Below are 21,243 nucleotides of genomic sequence, written 5' to 3'. Positions count from 1 at the left end.
AGCCATCGCGTTGCCAAGAGTTAGCCCCCAGCGAGGGCTCGCCTGTCCTTGCCGCCACGCTCGTTTCAGGCCTGCCGCGGTGCACGAGGCGTGGCGCCCTAATGAACGGAACATTGCAGCGCCATGAGCTCAGCTGCCCACGTGGCTGCAGAATCCATCACCGCCGTCTGACTTACCTGGCGAGCCGTGCCGCACAGAAGCGGACTGTTAATTTGTGGCCCTTTACGAGGCCTGTTAAATTGTGGCCTTTTACGAGGCGCTAGCGGTCCCACCAGGAGGTGAGGGCCTGGGGGCGGCGTACAGTAGGACCCTTGAAGTAGTGCCAGTACAGACCCGCCAATAAAAGCGGAGCCTGACTGCTCAAACTCTCCTGGCAGTTTGTTTACTATGTCTCCACACTTGTACAAATAATGTATCTGTCTGACCTGATCTATGATTGAGGGGCATATGCGCCACTACAGCTGTGATTGTGCGGGCTGAAGCAGGAGCCTAGCTTCCATTGGTGCAGCAGGTGTGGTGGCACTGGGTCTTGATTATTCAGTAGCTTATAATTCAAACAGCAGCCAGGGTCCCATTTCCTTCTTTGCATTAGGGCCCATGACATACTGGTTACCCTACTGGGTGGAAGCATGCCCTGTCGCTGAACAGGCATGCTTGCCTAGTGCGTTGCTGCTGTCCATGCTGCACCTGTTCTGAGAGTGAGAGAATCTTGCATTCATAGTGCATGCTTATTAAGTAGTGCATGTGTGAGGGAGCTGTGGGCCTGATTCACAAATGTAGTTACGAGTAGTAAAGATAAGATGGTGGAGTCTTTGCACTCGTGGTGGAATCTGCGCACGCTATGCAGAATCTCCACACAGTCCACACACTCTTCAGCCCGCCGTGTGGAAATTCTGCCCTGTGTTCGGAGACTTAGCCACAAAAGCGGAAACTAAGCCATGAGTGAGGAGACTTTGGCACTCATAACTTTAGTATACATAAGTACCTTCATGAATTGGCCCCAGTGTGTCTGTTAAACTTGTCTTGTTGATGAGAAGTTTTATTTTACCGTGTGTGTATACAGCACGCTTGTCTGCTGGGTGCACAGTTGTGTTAGTGTGCGTCCACTGACCATTTTTTTCTGTGATGCATGACAGGGACGTTTCACCTAACAAGGTCTTCTGCTTATCTCCTCGGGAGAGTTCTAAGCTATCATGGTGCTGTATACCGAGAACATTGATCAAAATAATAGATTCTGCACCAGCCATGCTATCTACACGTCAGCCATGGAATCATTCACCAGTCAGCTACATAACAACATGAAGTGCACTCCATCCCATCTTATACACCTCCATAACAATGCCATGAATACAGGCAGCAACATGTTGCTTCAACACACCTAGCTCAGTTTACAGGACGTCATGCATCAATTCCTATAACCTCCACATAGGATTTACTATAACCATACACTCTCAACCAGACATACGCTGGTCTGCCCGTAATCAATCTGGGCAGTTAGCAGCACTACTCCTTCTCCTACACACACCTCCTGGATATCAGTGGCAGCTGCGTGCTATCCAAATGTGTGATAACCAAATACTGCATCATTATACTCCAGATAATCTAGATTTTTGTAAACTAATTGTATTCAAAACATTCACATACATACGATAGAATATCCATCAGTGTGCTACAAAAATGTCAATCGTTGGACTACAGAATACAACCATCATAATAAAGCATTGCCATTATTGCACTACAGCATAGGTCTATACGTGTTCTGCAAGACATTAACATAATCAGAGAGTGTGTACATCATTATTCTAAGTGATCTGGACATCACTGCAGAAAATTGGCTGCACTGTACTAGGGAACAAGGGTATTATAGCAAAACATGAACCTTATTGTCTTACAGCATATGTCCATAATTGTTCTATGGAATAGGGGCATCATCACAGAATATGGACTTCACTGACCTATAAATACGGACACTATCCCAAAATATAACATCACAAAACTATTGAAAATGCTGATTTTTGTTAACAATTATGAACATAATGGGGCTGCAAAAAGTACCTAAAACTATATTGCAACATATGTACATCACTGACCTTCAGAACATATCTATTTTTGTACAGCAGAAAAACCCCATCAATATATTGCAGACTCTATCCATTAATGTGCATCCTTGTGCTAGAGAATATGGGTATCATCACAAACAAGCATTTACAATGCAGTAGGTCTTGCATTTGTGAGAGTTTGAGCTAATGGTGTTGTAAATGACAATGTCTTTTACCTAGGGGTTTTGGTTTTGAGTATAGTGGATGTATGCCAGGTGCCACAGCAACCCTACCAGGCCTGTCGCTGCAAGAGAGGGGACACAACAAGGCCGCCATCTTGGGAGTATTTTTGCCTCATTCCTACAGACTGGCAGTGATACCCTAGAGATGCAGCCCTTTCTAATGTGTTCTATTGTGTTTACCTAAACCTTTATAGCACCAAACAAGCCACAAAGAGGCACCTTTGTGGCATTTAACCTGGAGAATGAGGGGGTCAAAAGAGTTAGGAGCAAAGGGGGGGGCGGGGCATATGTTTCTGTTAGTTAAACTTTTAAAGGAATTATTCCTCTACATTGGCAATACCAGACTAACTTTTAAAAAAACATTGATGTATACAAAGAGAATAACAGAAGAGGCAGTTTAACTGCAAATTAATTATAGCTATTTTGTTAAGAATGGCACCTGCTTTGCAGCGCTATGAAATGGTAGAACCTGTATTATCAAGCGCTATATAAAAAAAAACAAGTTATTCATAGACTGCCCCAATATGCACCAGACAAAGAACCCTATGGGATAGGATGTGGCGTATGGGCTCGAGCTGCTGACTTTGGAGCTGGGGAACACGCTTCGAGTCTTGGCACCAGCTCAATGTCCTGTGATTCTGGGCATATCACTTAATCTCCCCTTGCTACCCAAAATTAATGGGTTCTTGTGTAATGTAACTGGTGCTCATGTAAAGTGCTGTAATGCCTGTGTATCAAGTTTGCGCATATAAAACTGCAAATAAAATAAAATAAAGTGCTCCAATACCTTTGTGTTGAGTTTGTGCTACATAAAACTGCAAAAAAAAGATCCTGCAGACATCGCAAAGAAACAGTAAGATGCCTGAAAGCAATAATGAGGCAAGAAACAACATACTGCCATGAGCGTGAAGCGATGAGGCAAAAGAATCGAATAGTGTGCCACACTAATGTGCATGACCGATCGTGCAATAATCCAAGTAACAGGGTCAGAATCCAAGGCGTTAACAAAAGCATTTACCAACTACATCAAGGGATTTTTGAAAGTCCAGCACTGAATGAAAGTGATGGGCATGAGATGGATGTTGTTAAAGCCCACAGAATAGATTACAACATGTCGAGAAAAACAGTGCTTGCGCGCTGCTATGCTTTACCTAAAAATGACACTATTATCTGACAAACTGTGAGTACTATCAATGATTGTGAACACCATTTCCCTAGATAATATGGGCATCATCCCAAATCATGCTGTGAACATCAATATAAAATACAATATTTCCACCATTTAGTATAGAATATGTACATCTTTAACTACAGAATATTCCATACCATCACAACTAAAGATTCAGACAGACAGACTACAAAAAAAGAGCACTAGGAGAACTTTTTTTAAGACTCCGTAAGCAATCAGGGTTTGCTGGGCCCAGATTGTGACAATCAGAGTCTTTTACCACTGCTGGTCAGGGGCCTACCCTCACTGTTAACCCCAAAACTGAACTTTAAGTTCAAGGCTTACTTAGGAAGGTGGTTGGGTTTAAAGTCTCAGGCCTCCCCTCTTGGGGTGCTGCCCTACAGTACCTTTTCTGTCCTAGATATGGGTTCTGGTGCAGAATGCGCTGGTGTCTTGTGGGCAGAGTGCGCTTTTGCTTTGGTGAGTGCAGCATGCTGCAAGATTGTGGGAGGCAGAAAATAGAAAATCCTTCCTAAGTCAGACTGGCTGGTGAGCAAGTGGAATCGCCAGTGCTGACTTGAGGTGAACTGATGCAACACCTCACCCCCAGCACCAGATAAGGAGCCTGCAAAGAAGTTGTGGTGTCATGCTTATTCTTCTCTTGTGGTTGGGGCATTCCTTGGACTTACACACAAAACTCACCACCCAAACAAACTAGGTGCCCACCCTCATCTTAGTGAGTATGTAGCCCTTGGTGAAAGCCCCTCTGCAGGTTTGATGCTCTTCTGGCACCCTTAATTCCTTCTGTGGGAAACCACAGATGATGGTTGATCCTTTGCTAGCACCACTTGACTTCTTGGGAAACTCGGCTGGCTACAAGTTTCCTAGTACCCCTGATCCAAAGGGATGCGTAGTTCCATTCCACTACAGGGTCAATTCAGGATCAGAGGGACTCACCCTTGCAGAATAGCACAGTTCCATTCCAGACCACAAGTGGACAGCTTCAGCTCTTCCCACCTTGGCTGCTTCAGAGCCCTCTCACTTTCAGAAGCATTTTCCTCATTCATTTCCACCCCTGAGCAGTCAATCAGCTCTCTTCCCCAACGAAGGGTAGAGGCAGATCCTCCTGGCAGTCTTGGGTCAAAGACCCAAGGTTACTGGTCCCTAACCTGTCAAGAAGATTTGGTAGATGTTACAGCAACCTTTACTCTCAAAAGTGTTTTGGTCATCACCAATACAGGAAAAAAGTCTTGATACAATCGGCGTGATTCACAAAGTAGAACTTACACTTTTGTGTCAGTTTACTTCTTTTCAATATTCACATAAATGCTTTAATAGTAACTTTATGACTGTGGAGACTCTGCAGTCAGACGGAGAACTTCACACATAAAAAGAAAACTCTTCCTAGAGGTCACAGGTGCAAGAGCAGCTGAGACTCCTGGTGACCCATAATGGCATCCATCAGCTCACATTGATGACTGTCCTGTGTGTTGAGGTGAAGGTCAGAAGCTGCAGCTTGCTTATGGTGATTTCCAAGCATGACCCTCACTCTCCAGAGCCATACCAGGGTCCTTTCTCAATTCCATCAAACATCACATGAATTATACTCGATCTGTGCTCCCAGACACTAATAATTTTCTATATTTTCCCAGATACAGGTAATAGGCAGAACCTAGTGGTCCCAAAAAGAACTACTGCTTAGACTCCTTATTAACTTAGGTATATGGTGATAGAACAGCACAGATTTAATAAAGACTCCATTGTTTTTTTGCACTCTTGTGTTAGTGGGCAACCTTAAGTTCTGTAGAGGTGGTTTGAGGTTTAGCAACAGATTCATAGTAATCCTCACATATTAGCAAAGTCAAGAAATATGAAGGTTGACTTAAGGCAAATAATGTATCATTTATTCCACAACATAATGTAAATGCAGTGGAAAGTATAAACACCAGTGAAAGTTGAAGAGCTTTATCAAGAGCTGGACGATATCAGGACATCTGACAAACTTTGGCAGGTGGTCTGACCATCCACCTCTTTGTACTCCCACCTCAAAGACCAAGGGAACTTGTTTTACCTTAATACAGAGTCCCAACTGACTCTCCTATTATGAAAACCATTGTAAGGATCTGTCACCCAGGTTTGCTGCCATTTTTCCTGTCAGGGTACTTAATTTAAACCATGGAAATCTTTGACAGACAATTTATTTATCAGTCCCCAAATCGCTGGGAGACAATTGCCTGCACATGGAAGATATTGATTAAGGCAATTCAGAAGTTAGACTCCAACCATATGGGTATGTCTTCGGAAATGCCATGTGATAGCAGGTTTATCAGTCTACCAGGGCGACCTGTTGTCACTGTTATTTTCTCTCCAAAGCGGCTCCCACCAAGGAAGTGGGAACTGCTTTCCACCATGGAGTTTGGAGGCACTTTGAAAGGACAACATTTTTCCAGCCACATGGCTCTTCATAAATTTTAAGATGGTGCCTCTACACCCCCAGCTGTATGGAGGCTGGCCTTTGTATCCCAAAGTCTGTAACCTTAACCACTGCAATGGTATGATTCCAAACAGCTTATGGTAAAGCTATAAATTATAAATGTTAGTCAATGGCATTTCAGCACAGTGGACACTACAGAAAAATTTGCAAACTCCATCCCCCCCGTTGTCACCATATGTAGCAGTGATCATGGTTCGAGGGTCACAGGTGGTGGTGTGTTTGGGAACTTGTCCTGGGTAATCAGTGCTGGGGTCAATGAAAAGGAAACAGGGGCTATTTATTGCACTCTACCATAAAAGAGAGCTCTTATAAGTACTGCAAAGTGACAATCCTAGTCTGAGGGCAGAGTCAGTGTACAGGCACCACCAGGAAACTGCTAGTACTCCTATGCGGGAGAGGTGTAAAGTATTGAATGCCTGAAGGCTCTGAGTAACAGTGTGAAGGAGAATCCAGAGAACTAGCCAGACTGGGCTACTAAAGGCTTCCCAATCTTCCTTTTCCTGGAGCGATCTCCACTCCCTACTTCTTAGGCTGTTGTTGTGTTAGGTAGATGAGTAACACCTACAAGGCTGCATGTGTGCCTGCAGCTCGCCCTTTTACGAGATTCTTTACTCTCTGTGTTTGGTTTCCAGCAGAGAAGGGAACCCTGGTTCCCTCCTCATGGGATACACAGGTCACAATACTCTCAGCAGGATATGTAAGAGGACAGATGATGGTTCAGACACAGACAGGTGCCGCTCTCCTTACTGTTTGACAATCCTCATAGATTTTTTCCAAGCAGAAAGACATATACGGCCTCCAAAGCCAGGATGGAGGGACATTATCTGCGTGTTCTGGCAAGGTGACGGGCATGTGGGATGGTCCATTTCTGCAAGTTCATGAGCTTTTCATATTTGCTGAACTGACTCTCAGACTCCAGCACAGGGATCCGAAGCTTTTTGTCAGTCCATGCTTCAAAGCCTAGATTACATTCATGACAGTCAAACTCCTGCTCTTCTCACGGCCATGTGCACCTTTTAAATTGATGGCAGTATGTTGTACATTCCTTTTTTGTTTGTTTAATTTTGGTTGGTGCAGAGATAAATATATATTCTATCAGCAAATAATATGGCAAAGAGTTTTACATTTCTACAACAAAACAATCAGAGGTAATCAGTCTGTAATGGATTTCTTAATTTCTTCTTTGTTCTTTATTATATTTAACTACTTTTCCATTAAAGATTCCTTGTCCAGGGCACAAACGTTCCCCAGCTCTTCTTAAAGCTCAATGGGTGCCAAATTCTTAAAAAGAACTGCTCCTCTCAGTGCATTATCTTCAATTTTAATCAATTCTAGCCTTGGTGGTGGATCGTCAGACCTCCACTTCGGAGTGACGATACCACCAACGAGCCAAAGAACATCAAATTCTCAATGGCTGGATTGTTCCTGCAGCTTCGCCACCTCCAACTAGTGCCTCAATTGGATTGGAATGTAATTCATATCCGAATACCTGCTCCAGTGCTCCATATAAAAAGAAAAGATTGTGCTTTCCTACAATATCGAGAAGAGTAAAAGACAGTCTGACTGCGGCGAGGGAAGTATACCTCATCTTTGCACTAAGGAACATGGCCACCATTGTACTCTGGGGCATGGCCTTAAGTTTGTTGCACAGCATGCCCATCTCCGCGCTTGTATATGACCATCATTGTCCATTATAGTACTCATGAATTGTACATCTTAGTACTACTGAAACTGAACATCATTGTACAATATCCACTGTTGTACTGGGGAGTATGTACGTCACTGTACTACAAAATATTGAGTACACTGCAGTACTGAATCTGCACTTTACTGCAGCAGATACTCTTCACTGTCTTAAGCATATGCTTTTCATGGTAACGGTGTGTTGCGAGGTAATGCAGATATAAACCACTGTACATAGTGTTGAGTATTTTACTAGGAGGCAGGAATCTCTGGTAGTATTCATCACTTCAGCAACATTGGTCATAACAACAATTTACTTTCTTTTGAAAGGCTTGAATAAAACTAAGGACTGACCAAGCAGACGACTATTAGATAAGGAATTTTGAAAGAAACAGATTAGATTTAGAGACAGATCAGAGATATTAGGGACATCAGTTGACGAAAGGGGCATTTGTCTTTAACCACCAGAAACTTCTGCCAGAGTTTTGCCTGAGATACTTCCAGATCCGTAGTTTTATAAATTCCTTAAGAAGCCTTATCATTTGGACTTAATATGTGACTTAATACCTGTGCAACAATGTCAGAGAATTAAATAAACATTTAATTCGATTAGGATTAATAGTTGTCTCTACTACATCATATCAATATTCCTGAAACTCCCCCAACGGAAATTGCACTTTCCTAATTATTATCCACAGTAAAGATTCATACTTGAGTGCCATTTGGAGCACAGAAATTCATTCTGAAGTACAGTTAGTAGAAAAGGGTGCTTTCTAAGGCTATTCAAATCTACAATACAATAACAAACAATACAATCAAACTAAAAGCAGGTTTTCAGATGCAAGATCTATGCAAGCTAGCCAGAGTGCAAGAATCCTGTTTCACACTATGCAATTTTTGAACAAATTGAAAGCTATCCAGCACTTTCAGTGAGATCAAACTGCTGGTGGGGCAGAGAGGAAGAGGGTGTAAGAGGGGTGTGGTGTGGCCTATGATGCCTATCTAAAAAACCTCCACAAGAGATGTGCCCAGTCTAACTATAGGCACAGACTAATAAATGCAAAATAGAATAATGTGCTTGACAAATTCCTAAACAAAGTATTAGTGCGTAGATAATAACCAAAACAGCAGCTGCAACATATTCATTTAACATTTTATATAGCACCATCATCCTGGGCCATAAGCATAAAAATTATTGACAAGCTAAATGTAAAGGTAGATGATGCCAGAATTGCTTGCTATTTGTGCCCTTTGACAGTCAAACGAACAAATGAGGGATAACTTGTTTTTTCATTTTGAAGGAAACAGTAACTTAGATCCTGGGACAGAGTGACAAAGAACAGTATCCACCTTGTGGCCTCGCACCCATGTCACAGGGGACTTCCAGTATTATTGCATTTCAGCTCTTGCATGAGAAAGGCAGGCACTTGTTTTCTTCTGCAAGAAAATGGCATACATTGAGGACCCGCAGTGCCCTTGCTCAATATCTTCTTTTTGCTTTGCCACTGTCCAGTGTTATCACCCCACTTCGGAGGACCAACGCTATATAGAACATCTGCTCAGAGTTTAATGTATGCATTACGTAATTGATACAAATAATAGTAACACTATTACTATCAGTGGCTTCACCTTGGCATCCAAACGAATTATTTGCTTCGAGTACTGCTGGCATAAATCTTTGTATGGCACCACATTTATACTTTTTATCTAGGTAAATACCTGATTTATTGCAAGCTTACTCTTTTTACGTAATTATTCTTCTGCTCGTGTTTTGAAACTGTGATTAGAGTTTATCACTATTTTTTAATTAGTACATACAAAAACAAGAATACATTTCGTTTTGCCCAACCCATTTTCCCCTCTTTTGATGTGTTGTTCAATTACAGTATTACTCTTTAAAGACTTCCATCTTTATTTGCAGTATTGTAACATACTTTAATGCCTTTTAATGGTCTGGCATGACAATGCAGCTGTCCCCAGACAATTATATTAGCATCACTAGAGGAGGCTTTGGCATCGCTCACGTCCCGTAGTGCATGTCTTGATTAGGCAGAAGTTGTGTGCTTTCACATAGCAGTGATCATCATTGCATTTATACAGTTGGCTGAGGATGAACATTCAGGGGCACGCATATGACATCCTATATTAAAATGTGTTAAATAACTAGATAAGTTATGGCGTCTTTCTCTGGCAGCAACACAGATGGGAGGAGGGCGGCCATCAACCTACATGGATTTTTAGGTCTGGCTCGACAATGCATTCATAAGTCAGACCCACTGGCATTGCCAATGCTTGTCTTTATTATTTGCTGTATAAGTTGTGAATACATTTTTTGTTTCAAAACCAAAAAAAAGAAGAATGGAATGGTCAATTATTAACTTTTCGTTGTTCTGAAACCCTCTGTAATGTGTATTTCAACTGAAAAATACTGCATCTCTCTGCTGTTTGTGCAGTCTTCTCAGCTCTGTCCTACTAGTACATTTTCCATCTTACCTTCTTTGCTGTGTGCTTTTTACTTGTTGCACTATTTTAAGTATATACAATTACTGCTCACCACTTTATGTGACAGAAGAGATTCCCACGTAATGTCTGGAGACCCTTGCTCCAGGGAACCTCTGTCGCTGTCTAGGCAAACAGACACTATTGGCCGGTTAACAATGTACCTTCTCCCAGTTCCAAGACTGGTTGGCTCCTCTCACATGTCGACCTTTTTCCAAGCTTAAAAAAAAGCAAAATATAGTAGTAGCAACTGGCCAGATAGCAAAGCATCTTAAAAAGCATAGGGAGCTTAAGTGGCCATTTAAACCCTAGAATACAGCAGAACTAAATGATGTGTATTGCTTTGCTATGCACAACAAACTACACATGAAAAGTACACAGCATTAAACTGTGACTTTACAAAACTCAAAAATAAATAATAAAAGGAATAGTGTAGTACTCTGTACTTTTTGGGAAGCTTGCATTGGTGACATGTTGTTAGAATAACAGCAATAAAGTGAGGTAGATTGCTGTAAGTTTGTTGCAATATATTCTTGTAATTCGATTGCATTAAAGGAATCTCTACAAAAAGTCCTGGAGTTAGTATCTTGTAGTACAGAAATCTTTGGTACCCCTACTTTGTGTCTTTTCTAAAATAAGGGAGCTGGCGGTAAAACAGGAACTTTAGTTAGGTTACGCAGGGATTACCTGAAGACTCCAAGGACTGAAAAGTGATACAGCAGTAAAATATGCTCTGAATGTCCTTTTTGCTAAAATGGCAGAATTGATTCTTGCTGTTCTGAATAGGACATAGGATATTGCAACAGTGAAAAGCATGGTTTGTAGGAAACTCAGCAGAAATGGCCTGAAGCCCTGGAAGCATTGCTTATGCTGGTTAATTCAGAAGGATACACAATCATTAAACGGATGGACATAAATAGGAGATCCTTGCATTTTTAAAGTGTTTTATACTGCTTGACCAAGAAAGGTAAGCAGCAAGAGGGGGGCTAGCATTGCTACCATACGTGCAAGTGATATAATGATATAACATGAAGACAGAGCACAGAAATTCCAGGCAAGTAAACCTGTTTCACAAAAAAATATTAAATGTGCCTTCTTTTCTGGGAGACTAAAAAGAAAGCCTCTTTGAAGGAAGCATGCAGTAGGCACGGCACTCTTGCTGACATTCAATAAAGACAAAGAAAAATATAATAACAAGGCAAATCATACAACATGATACATGATACTAAAACTATATCTATGATGTACATAGCTCAAAGATTGTAATGTTATCGTAAATCATCAGAATTATTGGAGAACACTGAATGAATGATGATCAGGAAGACAGCAAGCTCATCAGGGCAGACAGAGTTTTTAAAGGGTCAAGAAACAGAAGTCTCTAAAGAAGTATTTGGGCTGAAATGAAAGGGTTTGCACCTGTGAAGGTGCAGTATACGTGGGGTTATTTAAAAGATTTGTCATTTCACTGTAAAATATGAGAATCACACCAACAGACCCTGAGTAGAGGGCAGTGACGGAAGATCTTTTATTACATATTTTTAGCGTCAGAGTACAAGGTGGGTAAACCTTTATCTGCAAAGTGGTGTAAATTTAGAGACACTGGAGCCTTTTAACCGAGGTATTTTGGAATATGTAAAGTGCCAAGAGGAAGGTGCTGATTTACAAAAATACTTATGAGTTCAGGACTTAATACAGCTGAAGTACTCTTACAGACGTACATACTTTTGTGAATCAGTCACAAAATGTCAAACACTTTGGGCCTGATTTAGATGTTGGCGCACGGGTTACTCCTTCACAACTGTGATGGATATCCCATCTGCTGAGCTCTAAATCCCTTAGGAAATAATAGGATTTAGATTTCGGTGGATGGTATATCCGTCACCGTTGTGACAGAGTAGCCCATCTGCCAACATCTAAATCAGGCCCTCTATTAGTAAAAGTACAGATAGGACATAGACCTTTCTATGTGTACTAACTGAATATGAATATTCCCTGATTATTCCCATTTTAGAAGTTTTGGGGCTACTTAAACAAGTATTACAGAAGTAGCACTTTACATACTCTAGCCCAGGAAGACCCATCAGGATATGCAGGATACACCTCAGCTTCCTTTGTGTGAATGTCTAGAGTGAATTCACAAACAGCCCAACTGTCACTCTAACCCAGATGTATATTCCACAGCCAGGCAGAGGCACAGAATAGTTAAGCAAGAAAATGCACCTTTTCTAAAAGTGGCATTTTCAAACACACAAGTTAAAAACCACCTTCACTAAAAGATGTATTTTTAAATTGTGTGTTCAGAGACCCCAAACTTCAAACCTCTATTTGCTCCCAAAGGGAAATTACACTTGAGAGATATTTTTAGGCAACCCCCCTGTTAACCTCTGGGAGGAATATGCCTTCCAATAATGAAAGTCTAATTTGGCAGTATTTCACTATCAGGACGCTTAAACACACCAGTACATGTCCTACCTTTTAAATACACTGCACTCTGCCCATGGGGCTACCTTGGGGGTGCCTTACATGAACTAAAAGGGAAGCTTTGGGCCCGTTAGGTGGGTGCACTTGCATTGTCGACATGGCAGTTTAAAACTGCGCACACAGACACTGTAATGACAGGTCGGAGATCTGTTTATAAGGCTACTCATTTGGGTGGCACAATCAGTGCTGCAGGCCCACTAGTAGCACTTGGTTTACAGGCCCTGGGCACACATAGTGCACTTTATTTGGGACTTGCTGGTAAATAAAATATGCCAATCATAGATAAACCAATCACCAATACAATTTAGACAGAGAGCCTTTGCACTTTAGCACTGGTTAGCAGTGGAAACTGAACAGAGACACAAAGGCACAAAGTTTGGGGATGACCCTGGAAAAAGGGCCAGGTCCAACAGTTCCCATCAAAAGTAAGGGGGAATTATAATTAAGGCTCTCGGTTTACCGAATAAATGGATTTTTACATAGAAATACAGACAGAATTATTTTTCTTTTCACTGTATTTATAAACAGAAACAGAAAAATGCTGATAAATATATTTAACTTTGCTGCTGTTTGCAAGGAGAAGATGAGCCTTTCTGGGTGCATGCAGGGAGATGTTTTATCCAATTTCAGCTGAGCCACTAACAAAGGTCAACGTTAAAGGGCCATCAGGCCTCCTTTTGTTTAAATATCCTGGCTTGGAGCTGTGGGGAGGGTGGGGGGACGCAAATCTAAAAGCAATTGAGGGAAAACAAATGCACACAGGTTATCACTTCACAGATACTTTAGAGAGGCATGCTTTTGACTTTGTTCAGTCCCTACCAATATTGCACTATTCATCCCAATTTAGGGTTTGAGAGCGCTTACATCACACATTATTTGACAATAAATCACATGTGTGTAAATCATTGTGTAGGATATGTTACATGACACCGTGAGGGTTCCAAGGTCCTTCATGAGCTCACTGTGCTATATTAGAAGGATTGGAATGTATTAACTGCAAGTAACAAAAGGATCTCTTTGTTAAAAGCAGTAATCCATTTACCCATCTACATAAATCTATCTAAACCTATAACAACCAAGCGCGCACTGCCTATTTAAATTCATGTGAAAAATACTAGCTGCAGCGTTTTTTTTCTTGCAAAAAAATAAAATGTGGATAAATACAGATAAAATTACCAAAAAATAAATATGGATAAATACAGACGGAAATGTTAGAAAATAAATACCATAAAACCGGGAGACCTAATTATAATTAGATAGGTACTAATGCAGTAAAAATATAAAATAAATAATGCCAGACAGTAAAAGGCAAGAGTAATCCCATGTTATACAAGAAAACGTTAAGTTAAAAAAAATAAACTGATATGTGATTTTGCAGAGATGATACCTTTATGTGTCTAACCCTATATTTCCGGTTGCTACCTTTCCCAAGAGCCTAGGACGCCTCTAATTGCAGTTATAGCGCAACGGGTCCTTCTTTTCTTTTGGAGAGCCACCTCATTACAATTTACTGTATACTAAAGTGAAGTGAAAGTTTGGTAAAACAGTAAAGGAGGAAAAAAGTCATTTTGTTAGTTGAAACCATTTGCATTGCTTTGATATAAACAGGAAAGAAGAGGGATATTAGATCTTGTGTGGTGGATTCGCCTGTTATTCTGTGAAATTACGTACAATAGGGTTTTTTAAACTATAAGCATTTCTACTTTTCACTACTGCTACTTTAACATACATACTTGCCCATCCTTATGGCCACTGGGTCAAAAAATGTACCTATAGCAGCAGAGAGCAGAAGTGGTATATGTATCAAGACTTCTGATCTCCCTCATATCCACTAGAAAATGGTGTGCCTCTTGTACATACAAGAATAATAATGGATGCACAGTGATCTGGAAAGGGTCACTCACGTGTAGCGGTGGCACAGGGACTCAATGCAGATCAGAACCCGCACATTGTCTCGAGCTCGCAGCTGCCCCTTCGTTTTCATCTCACTGTGATCTGCGGAGAAAAAGTTGTCCATTATTTCAGTGATACAGTGAGGCTATAGAAACATGGCCTATGATCACGGTAGGGCCACTGGGACAGACAAGGCAACACAGGGAAAAGGGTGACTGGTCAAAAAAAGGCATCTAGCGGAGTTAGGGTCACTGGAGGAAGAGACTAAGTAAAGGTAATGGACAGACTAGCTTAAATAGGGTTAATTGCAGGAAGAGACTAGGCAGAGTCAGAAATGTACTGCAAGGAAGGATTTACTTAGGGACAAAAAGTAACAATAGCCCACATTCCTCACTTCTGTCCATTTCACCTGCCTTTAATTCTTCAATGTGCATTTTCTTCCTTATTTCCGTTTGTCCTTTCTTCGCTTCTTTCCCTTCATTCATGAACCTAGTTCTCCGTGTCTTTACTTCATTGCCTAATTCTTTATTTTTCTTCTTTTACTTCCGCCTCCTGTTTCTATTTATTTTCTCCTTTGTCTGTTCAGTGCTTAGTTTCCTTTTGTTTGCCTTCCTCCCTCCGTTTCTTCCTTTCTTACTGATATATATCCTCACCTTGCTTCCTCGTTTCCTTTCTCCAAACCTTTATTCAACTTTTACTTTTCAGTTTGGGCTTGTCTCCTGAGAAGAGATTTTTCCTCCACTTCCCAGGCTAGTGTCTGTGGCATTGTCTCCTCTACAGAGGCTTGGATGTGTCTCCCCATTGATTTCCCAAGTGAGATTTACTTACTTGAAACATACCAGTCCTAAAGGTTATGAGGTCCAGCTTACACTGGGTTAGGTAAGCTGAGTACTGCAAGGTATTTGAGTTACACAACCTTAAAGCTTGCTTGGCGACACTCACCGATGTGGACGTTGGCTGAGAACTGATAGATCCCTGATATGGGTGCAGTGAAACGACCTGCTGCCAAGTTCATGCCAGATCCCCTAAGGAAGGCTCCTTTAGCGAGAGGCTGCGGAGAACAATAGCAAAGTGTTACATCAATGTATTATCTACTAAGGATTAATGTGACAAATTCATCAGGCTTCTGCCTATTTTGCTGTGCACATGCGGTGGTACAACACTGTGGATTTACAAAACCACCAATACACAAAATATCTTACCATGACTGCAGAAATGCAGTTTATCTGAATTAATGTGGCATGCACCCAGCAAATTCCATTATTTTCGCCCTGAGCAATAATATGCCATAGGTAGAGGAATATTTTGATCCCTTTCCCAGCTTGACATTGCCCCGCACTTGACACCACGTATTGTGTTTCATCTCATTTGGCACAGTAGACGCTTTTCAGTGAGACATTCATATATTCAACAAGTTTGAATGACAACTACCATTAAGCACGTGCCCAGCGATGTCCGGTGATGGTGCGTTAATATCTGATGCAAGCAATCTTAAGTGTGAGTGTTACCACTACAGCCAACTGCATAAACCATAATGCACCTGGAGATGTTCAGCAAGTATGTATTCTATGTCATTAATGAGCTTCTAACCAATCAGAACACCGACTTACTTTACGTACCTCAAATCGACCTGTGCTGTTTCTGTCTTCCTTTCCTCCTGCCCACACTGTTTCTGTAGCCCCATCCATCATGTACATGTTTCACCATTGGTTCTGTTTCCCTTCCTATTCATTATCTGATGACTTTACGTTTGTGCTTCCGCTATAGCCAGTAGCCCCTCAGTTCGGCCATGCTATTCCTTCTGACGCCCCATTTCATGCCTGCTGTTGTCCCCATCCTAATCATGCAGCAGTCTTCGTTCCCTCTGCCCTTCCAAACTGTATCTGTTGCCCGTTTCTTTCTTTTTTCTTTTTTAATATTGTTTTTGATAGCTTTATAATACCAAGTGCAAACATATATGTTTAACACAAGGCAGCACTATCGCATAAAAATAAAAGCACACGTTGTCCCATAGAAGAGTGTTCCACAATATCTCTTAGTAACTACAAGACTCACAAAAAACAACCATTATGCCTGTATCAACATGGCTAATTTTATGTATTAACAAAAGAAAAAAAAGAAATAAGAAACGAGAAACAAAGCAATGAACATCGATCATACAACTACTCCACACATCAATATTAACATTAATTAATTAGAAAAGTAATTAATTAATATCCCATTTTTCCTTGTTTACATTTATCGGAAAGGGACCACCTGCAATTTTCTTTGTAACCTTATTTTGCACTGCCCCTTCCATTCGAATCGCGCAGTATTCATCGCCACTTCTATTTTGACTATGCTCTTTCTGGTGTCCTCTTTATTTTGCCATCTCGTCCCAGCTTCCACGTATGTCCTTTTCATGCTGCCTTCTCTTTTCGACTCTCCATATTGCGCCTCCTTTCAAAACTGACAAGGTTGCATCTGCTGGCCTTCTACGTACCCATATATTGTATGTTTTTAGGCATGAGGAGATTAAGGCACTTGCCCAGAATACAAGGATGGTGAGCTGACTCTGATGCTTGGTTGCCCGCAAGAACACGTTCCCTCCTCTTTTCTGCTGGTGAGTACCCACCAACACCCCATTCATGTCAGTGATATTGACCCCTAAAACATTTTCCATGGTTTACATTTTGAGATTACACAGCCTGGACTGGAGTGAGGCATGAGCGATTTCCAGTTGCTGATACGTTGGCAAACATTCCACTAGTTGCCTTTTCTTGACTTAATGTGATGGGTGTGTCCTGACAAGGGTTCAGTGGTAACTGTGTCATAGGACCAAGCTGCACTTCACCAAGGATTTCCAACATGGCTGAAACCAGTCTGGGGTTGCTTGTGTTCCTGTTATGGGTGGACATAGTCTGACAGTTCATACTGAACTGTTCTGTTGGAGCAAGACCAAGATAGATCTGCAGATGGTTTCTCCCTGTCTGGAGAAGTGAACCGTCGACTGCAGTGTGGCCCTGAGTGGTTGCCAGTGGATGAGAATTTTGTTAGCATTTTTTGTTGCTTTGATTCAACAGCCAAAGACAGTAACAAGTGGGTACCAACAATTAATGTCCGAATGGCAAAAAAGCCCAAAGTAAGGCTATGCAGCATTGGATGGCTCAAAGACATGGGGGTTTGACTATGTGGGAATATGTAGCTATAAAGAAAAAGTTGGCATGTTGTCAGTGAAGCTATGGCTTTCTGTTGTGGTCTCCATTAAATTTAACAAGTCCTTGCTGTAGGCCAGAATTAGACTCAATCCCTGATGTAAGACTCGCCCTCTTTGAGCGCCACCTGAGGCCCACTTGCTATGACTCCTCAAAAAATAAGCGGGCTGTCTCTCAGAGTGTCATCCAGCGGCTGCAGTAAGTGGGCCGCAGTGGGGCGCCTGCCAGTCATGGAGGGAGGCAGAAACATTCCGAAGTCGAACTTCCATCAGAACAACTTTGTTTTCTGTTAGTTTTGGCTACGTCCGCCTGGCTGTGGCTTGAGGTGACATTAAGAGGTAATAGGTAAGAGGAGCCAAAACATGAGTGTGGCCAAAACATCACTCCACCATACGCCCCTCTTCTCCCACCACAAGAATTCTTCCAGAAATGTCACATTTGGAATGAAAGGCACTGGACTCATTAAAAATAGCCTTTTGTTTCCATTAAGAACAGGGCTGGCACAAAAAGGCAGACAGACAGACATATATTGAAGGGTGGGCAAAATGGCATGCAGAGGTAGACGCACAGACAGACATATAAACAGATATTGAGAGACAGACGTACATACTGACTTACAGAGATTGACAAACAAACGGGTAGATATGCGATAGACAGCCAGAGACAGATAAAGACAGGTAAGTGTCCAATCAGTCAGAGGTGAACACCCATAGAGACCGATGGGCAGATAGATAGACAGATAGGCAGATAGATAGATAGATAGATAGATAGATAGATAGATAGATAGATAGATAGATAGATAGATAGATAGATAGACAGATAGATAGATAGTAGCACTAGTTAAGTGAGGTACTCCCATCTACATAGTTGCAAACGCCACTTCCTCCACTGATTTCGAATCACTCACCTCGCACAACGCACACCACACTCAGACTCTTCAAGTGAGTAGCATGCAAATTATGTATTTGTTTTTTTAAATGAAATTTTATGACACGCAACTAGCTAATTGAGCTGTGGAGATCTTCACAAATAAATGATATGCAGCAGAATAGTGAATAAAAAACAACAGCAAGGAGCGCAGAGGGATTTTGTAAGGTTCAAGGTAGCAGGGAGACACTAATTGTTTAGGCTTTTCATGAAAAGTTGAGTCCTCATAGAAAGGTAGAAGGTCTTGATTTGGTCTTTGTCCCTCATGTAGGTGACTCTAGATTTTGGGTGTACGTACAGCAGGAGAAGGCCTGATTCAGTGTGTTTTTGATTTTTGGCTTTAGTTACTCTAAAAACAAGAGCCTTCTGCCTCCTGTGATGGGAAGTTTATTGTTCAGGCTGGGGCAGAGCTTCTTTCTGACGATCTTGGGCTGGTGCAAAGTAAAAGGAGAAATGGAATAATAAAATAATAAGGACGTGGACAATTAAACTCGAGAGAAATTCTGCAACTAAGATGCAACTCAAAAACAGAAGAAAAATCGCCCGGAGCTCATTGAAATCTTAATAGGTCGTCATATAATTACATTTCCATCATTTCAACATGTAAAATCTTAAGTGAGGCTGCACAGGACAAGGGCACAGCTGCGGATGGACCGCTTAAGAAAAGTGAGAAAAAAATACTTTGCTCAAGTGTAGAGAAAAGGCCATGTGACGTTTAAGGGTTCGGCTCACTAGGGAGAGCGCATGACAAATTCACTCCTCTGAAGGATACCTAGGCCCTCATTACGACTTTGGCGGCCTTTTGCAAAGGCCGCCAAAGCCGCAGGCCCCATAAAACCACCAGTGCTGGCGGTCTTCCGCTCACCATACTACGAGTACTGCACGATTTTCGCCACTTTTTGGGCGGAAATCCTTCAGTAGTCGTGCTGGCGGTCGGAGGCGCATGGGAAGTTCCACCACCAGTCCTGCCCCTCAAAAGGACTCTACCAGCCGTATTATGACCTCTAATACAGCCTGGCAGTGTCCTGATGGAGGGGCACTGCCAGCGGTGGAGGCGTCTGTTCCCGTTCCCTGCCAGATGACCTCCTCGCTGGACAAGGTAAGTCGGGCATCCGATTGGGAGTGGGGGTGGAAGGATGGGGGTTGTTGTGTGTGCGTGGGCAGTGTCTGCGTGTGTGCATGTAAGTGTGGGGTGTGTGCAGGTGTCTGTGTGTGTGTGCATGTATGCGGGGGATGTACTAGAAGGTGGGGTGGGGGGTTCTGGTATGGAGGAGGGGTGGGGGGTATGGGCTTGCTGGTGGGGGATGGGGGAAACCCTGGTGAAAAGCTGACTCCTAATACCGCCGGCGGTCTTCATTGGACCGCTGGGTCAGAGATGCTAATCTCTGGCCCGGCGAGTCCAACTGCCCTGGCGGTATGAGTGGGGATGTGGTAGTTGGCAGAGGCCAAGCCGCCACACCCATAATGTGGCGGTCTTCACCGCCAGCCTGTTGGCGATGGGATCGCCACTGCAAATCTAGCTGTCATGAGACCACCAGACTCGTAATGAGGGCCCTAGTCACACAGAGCCTGGGAAATAACCAGTGCTTATTTTGTCAATAAAAACATGCCGGTGCTCGAAGCTATCCTCTTCAACATGCGGCTGCTGCAATTAAATGTGCGAACGTGGAATACTGAGGCAGCATAATCCTAAAGCCATCTCGGGCCTCTTCAATCCATTTACAGCCACTCACTGCCCCTTCAGCTCACTCATGCAGCTTTCTGCTTTCTCCCTTTGTGGCGCTTTTTCATTTTTCTCTTCCTCCGTCTTTCTCATATGTGTCTTTTGCACGCAGTAAGTGCTTGAGGCAGAAAAATAAGTGCCGGCAGTCAAAAAATAAGTGCTGGTGCACCGTACTAGAAACATCAAGCACAAATTAAGCACTGAAATAACTAGAGTTTGCATTAAATGAAATTGAGGAAATTTCTCGAAATTCCACATTACATAATTTTGTGTAACAATTTGTACCCGGACATGCACTTTGAATTAAAAAAAGGAGTAAGTGGAATAATGAAGATTACCAAAGAGGCTGCTACTCCGTGCCGTAAATGAGGAGCATGAAACCTTAGCAGTAGTGCTTTAAATGGTAAAGAACTGCTCTATATTAGGTACCTGCACTTCTTTAATTTTGATTGTGAGAGTATCCACACCTCTCAACTGTGGTGCATTACTTTGAATGAGAGAGTACTAGCACTTCTCATTAGCAAGAAGATATTCTGGAATAGTGAGTACCCGCACTTCTATATTTCCATTTCAAACACTGCTTAACGGTGATGGGAGAGAGGAAACCAGAGTCGTCGCACACCCGGCTAGTCCTTTCCGTGATCAAGTTCTCAGGATTCGCGGTTACAGGCCAAAGGCGAATTTATCTTAGGTCGCATTAGGGGAGTGCCATGATGCTTCTAGTAGAATGTGTTATATGTTTATTAAATACATCAAGGTATGACCGACACCATCCAGCGCGGATTAAGATCTTTTTTAGGAATGCCCAATAATCAATGCAGTATGCAGATTTGTGTTTATTCTATCAGATTACAAAAAACATATAATGCTAACAAAAAGCCTAAAACAAATCAGGGGAGT

At 42.1% G+C, this 21,243-nt stretch overlaps 1 protein-coding gene across 1 annotated transcript in view; it reads right to left on the bottom strand.

The window, feature by feature from the left end:
- C1QTNF12 (C1q and TNF related 12) overlaps positions 1-21,243 on the bottom strand; it is a 147,744-nt gene that overhangs the window by 28,222 nt on the left and 98,279 nt on the right. Inside the window, exons 5-6 of the mRNA XM_069241091.1 lie at positions 15,442-15,550; positions 14,511-14,601 (exon numbers count right to left, since the gene is read on the bottom strand). Of these exons, the coding sequence (XP_069097192.1) occupies positions 14,511-14,601; positions 15,442-15,550 (200 nt within the window). The remainder of the gene's footprint in view (positions 1-14,510; positions 14,602-15,441; positions 15,551-21,243) is intronic.

Source organism: Pleurodeles waltl, chromosome 6 (genome assembly GCF_031143425.1).
Source record: "Pleurodeles waltl isolate 20211129_DDA chromosome 6, aPleWal1.hap1.20221129, whole genome shotgun sequence".
Taxonomy (NCBI): domain Eukaryota; kingdom Metazoa; phylum Chordata; class Amphibia; order Caudata; family Salamandridae; genus Pleurodeles; species Pleurodeles waltl.
This window is presented reverse-complemented; position numbering and strand designations above follow the sequence as displayed.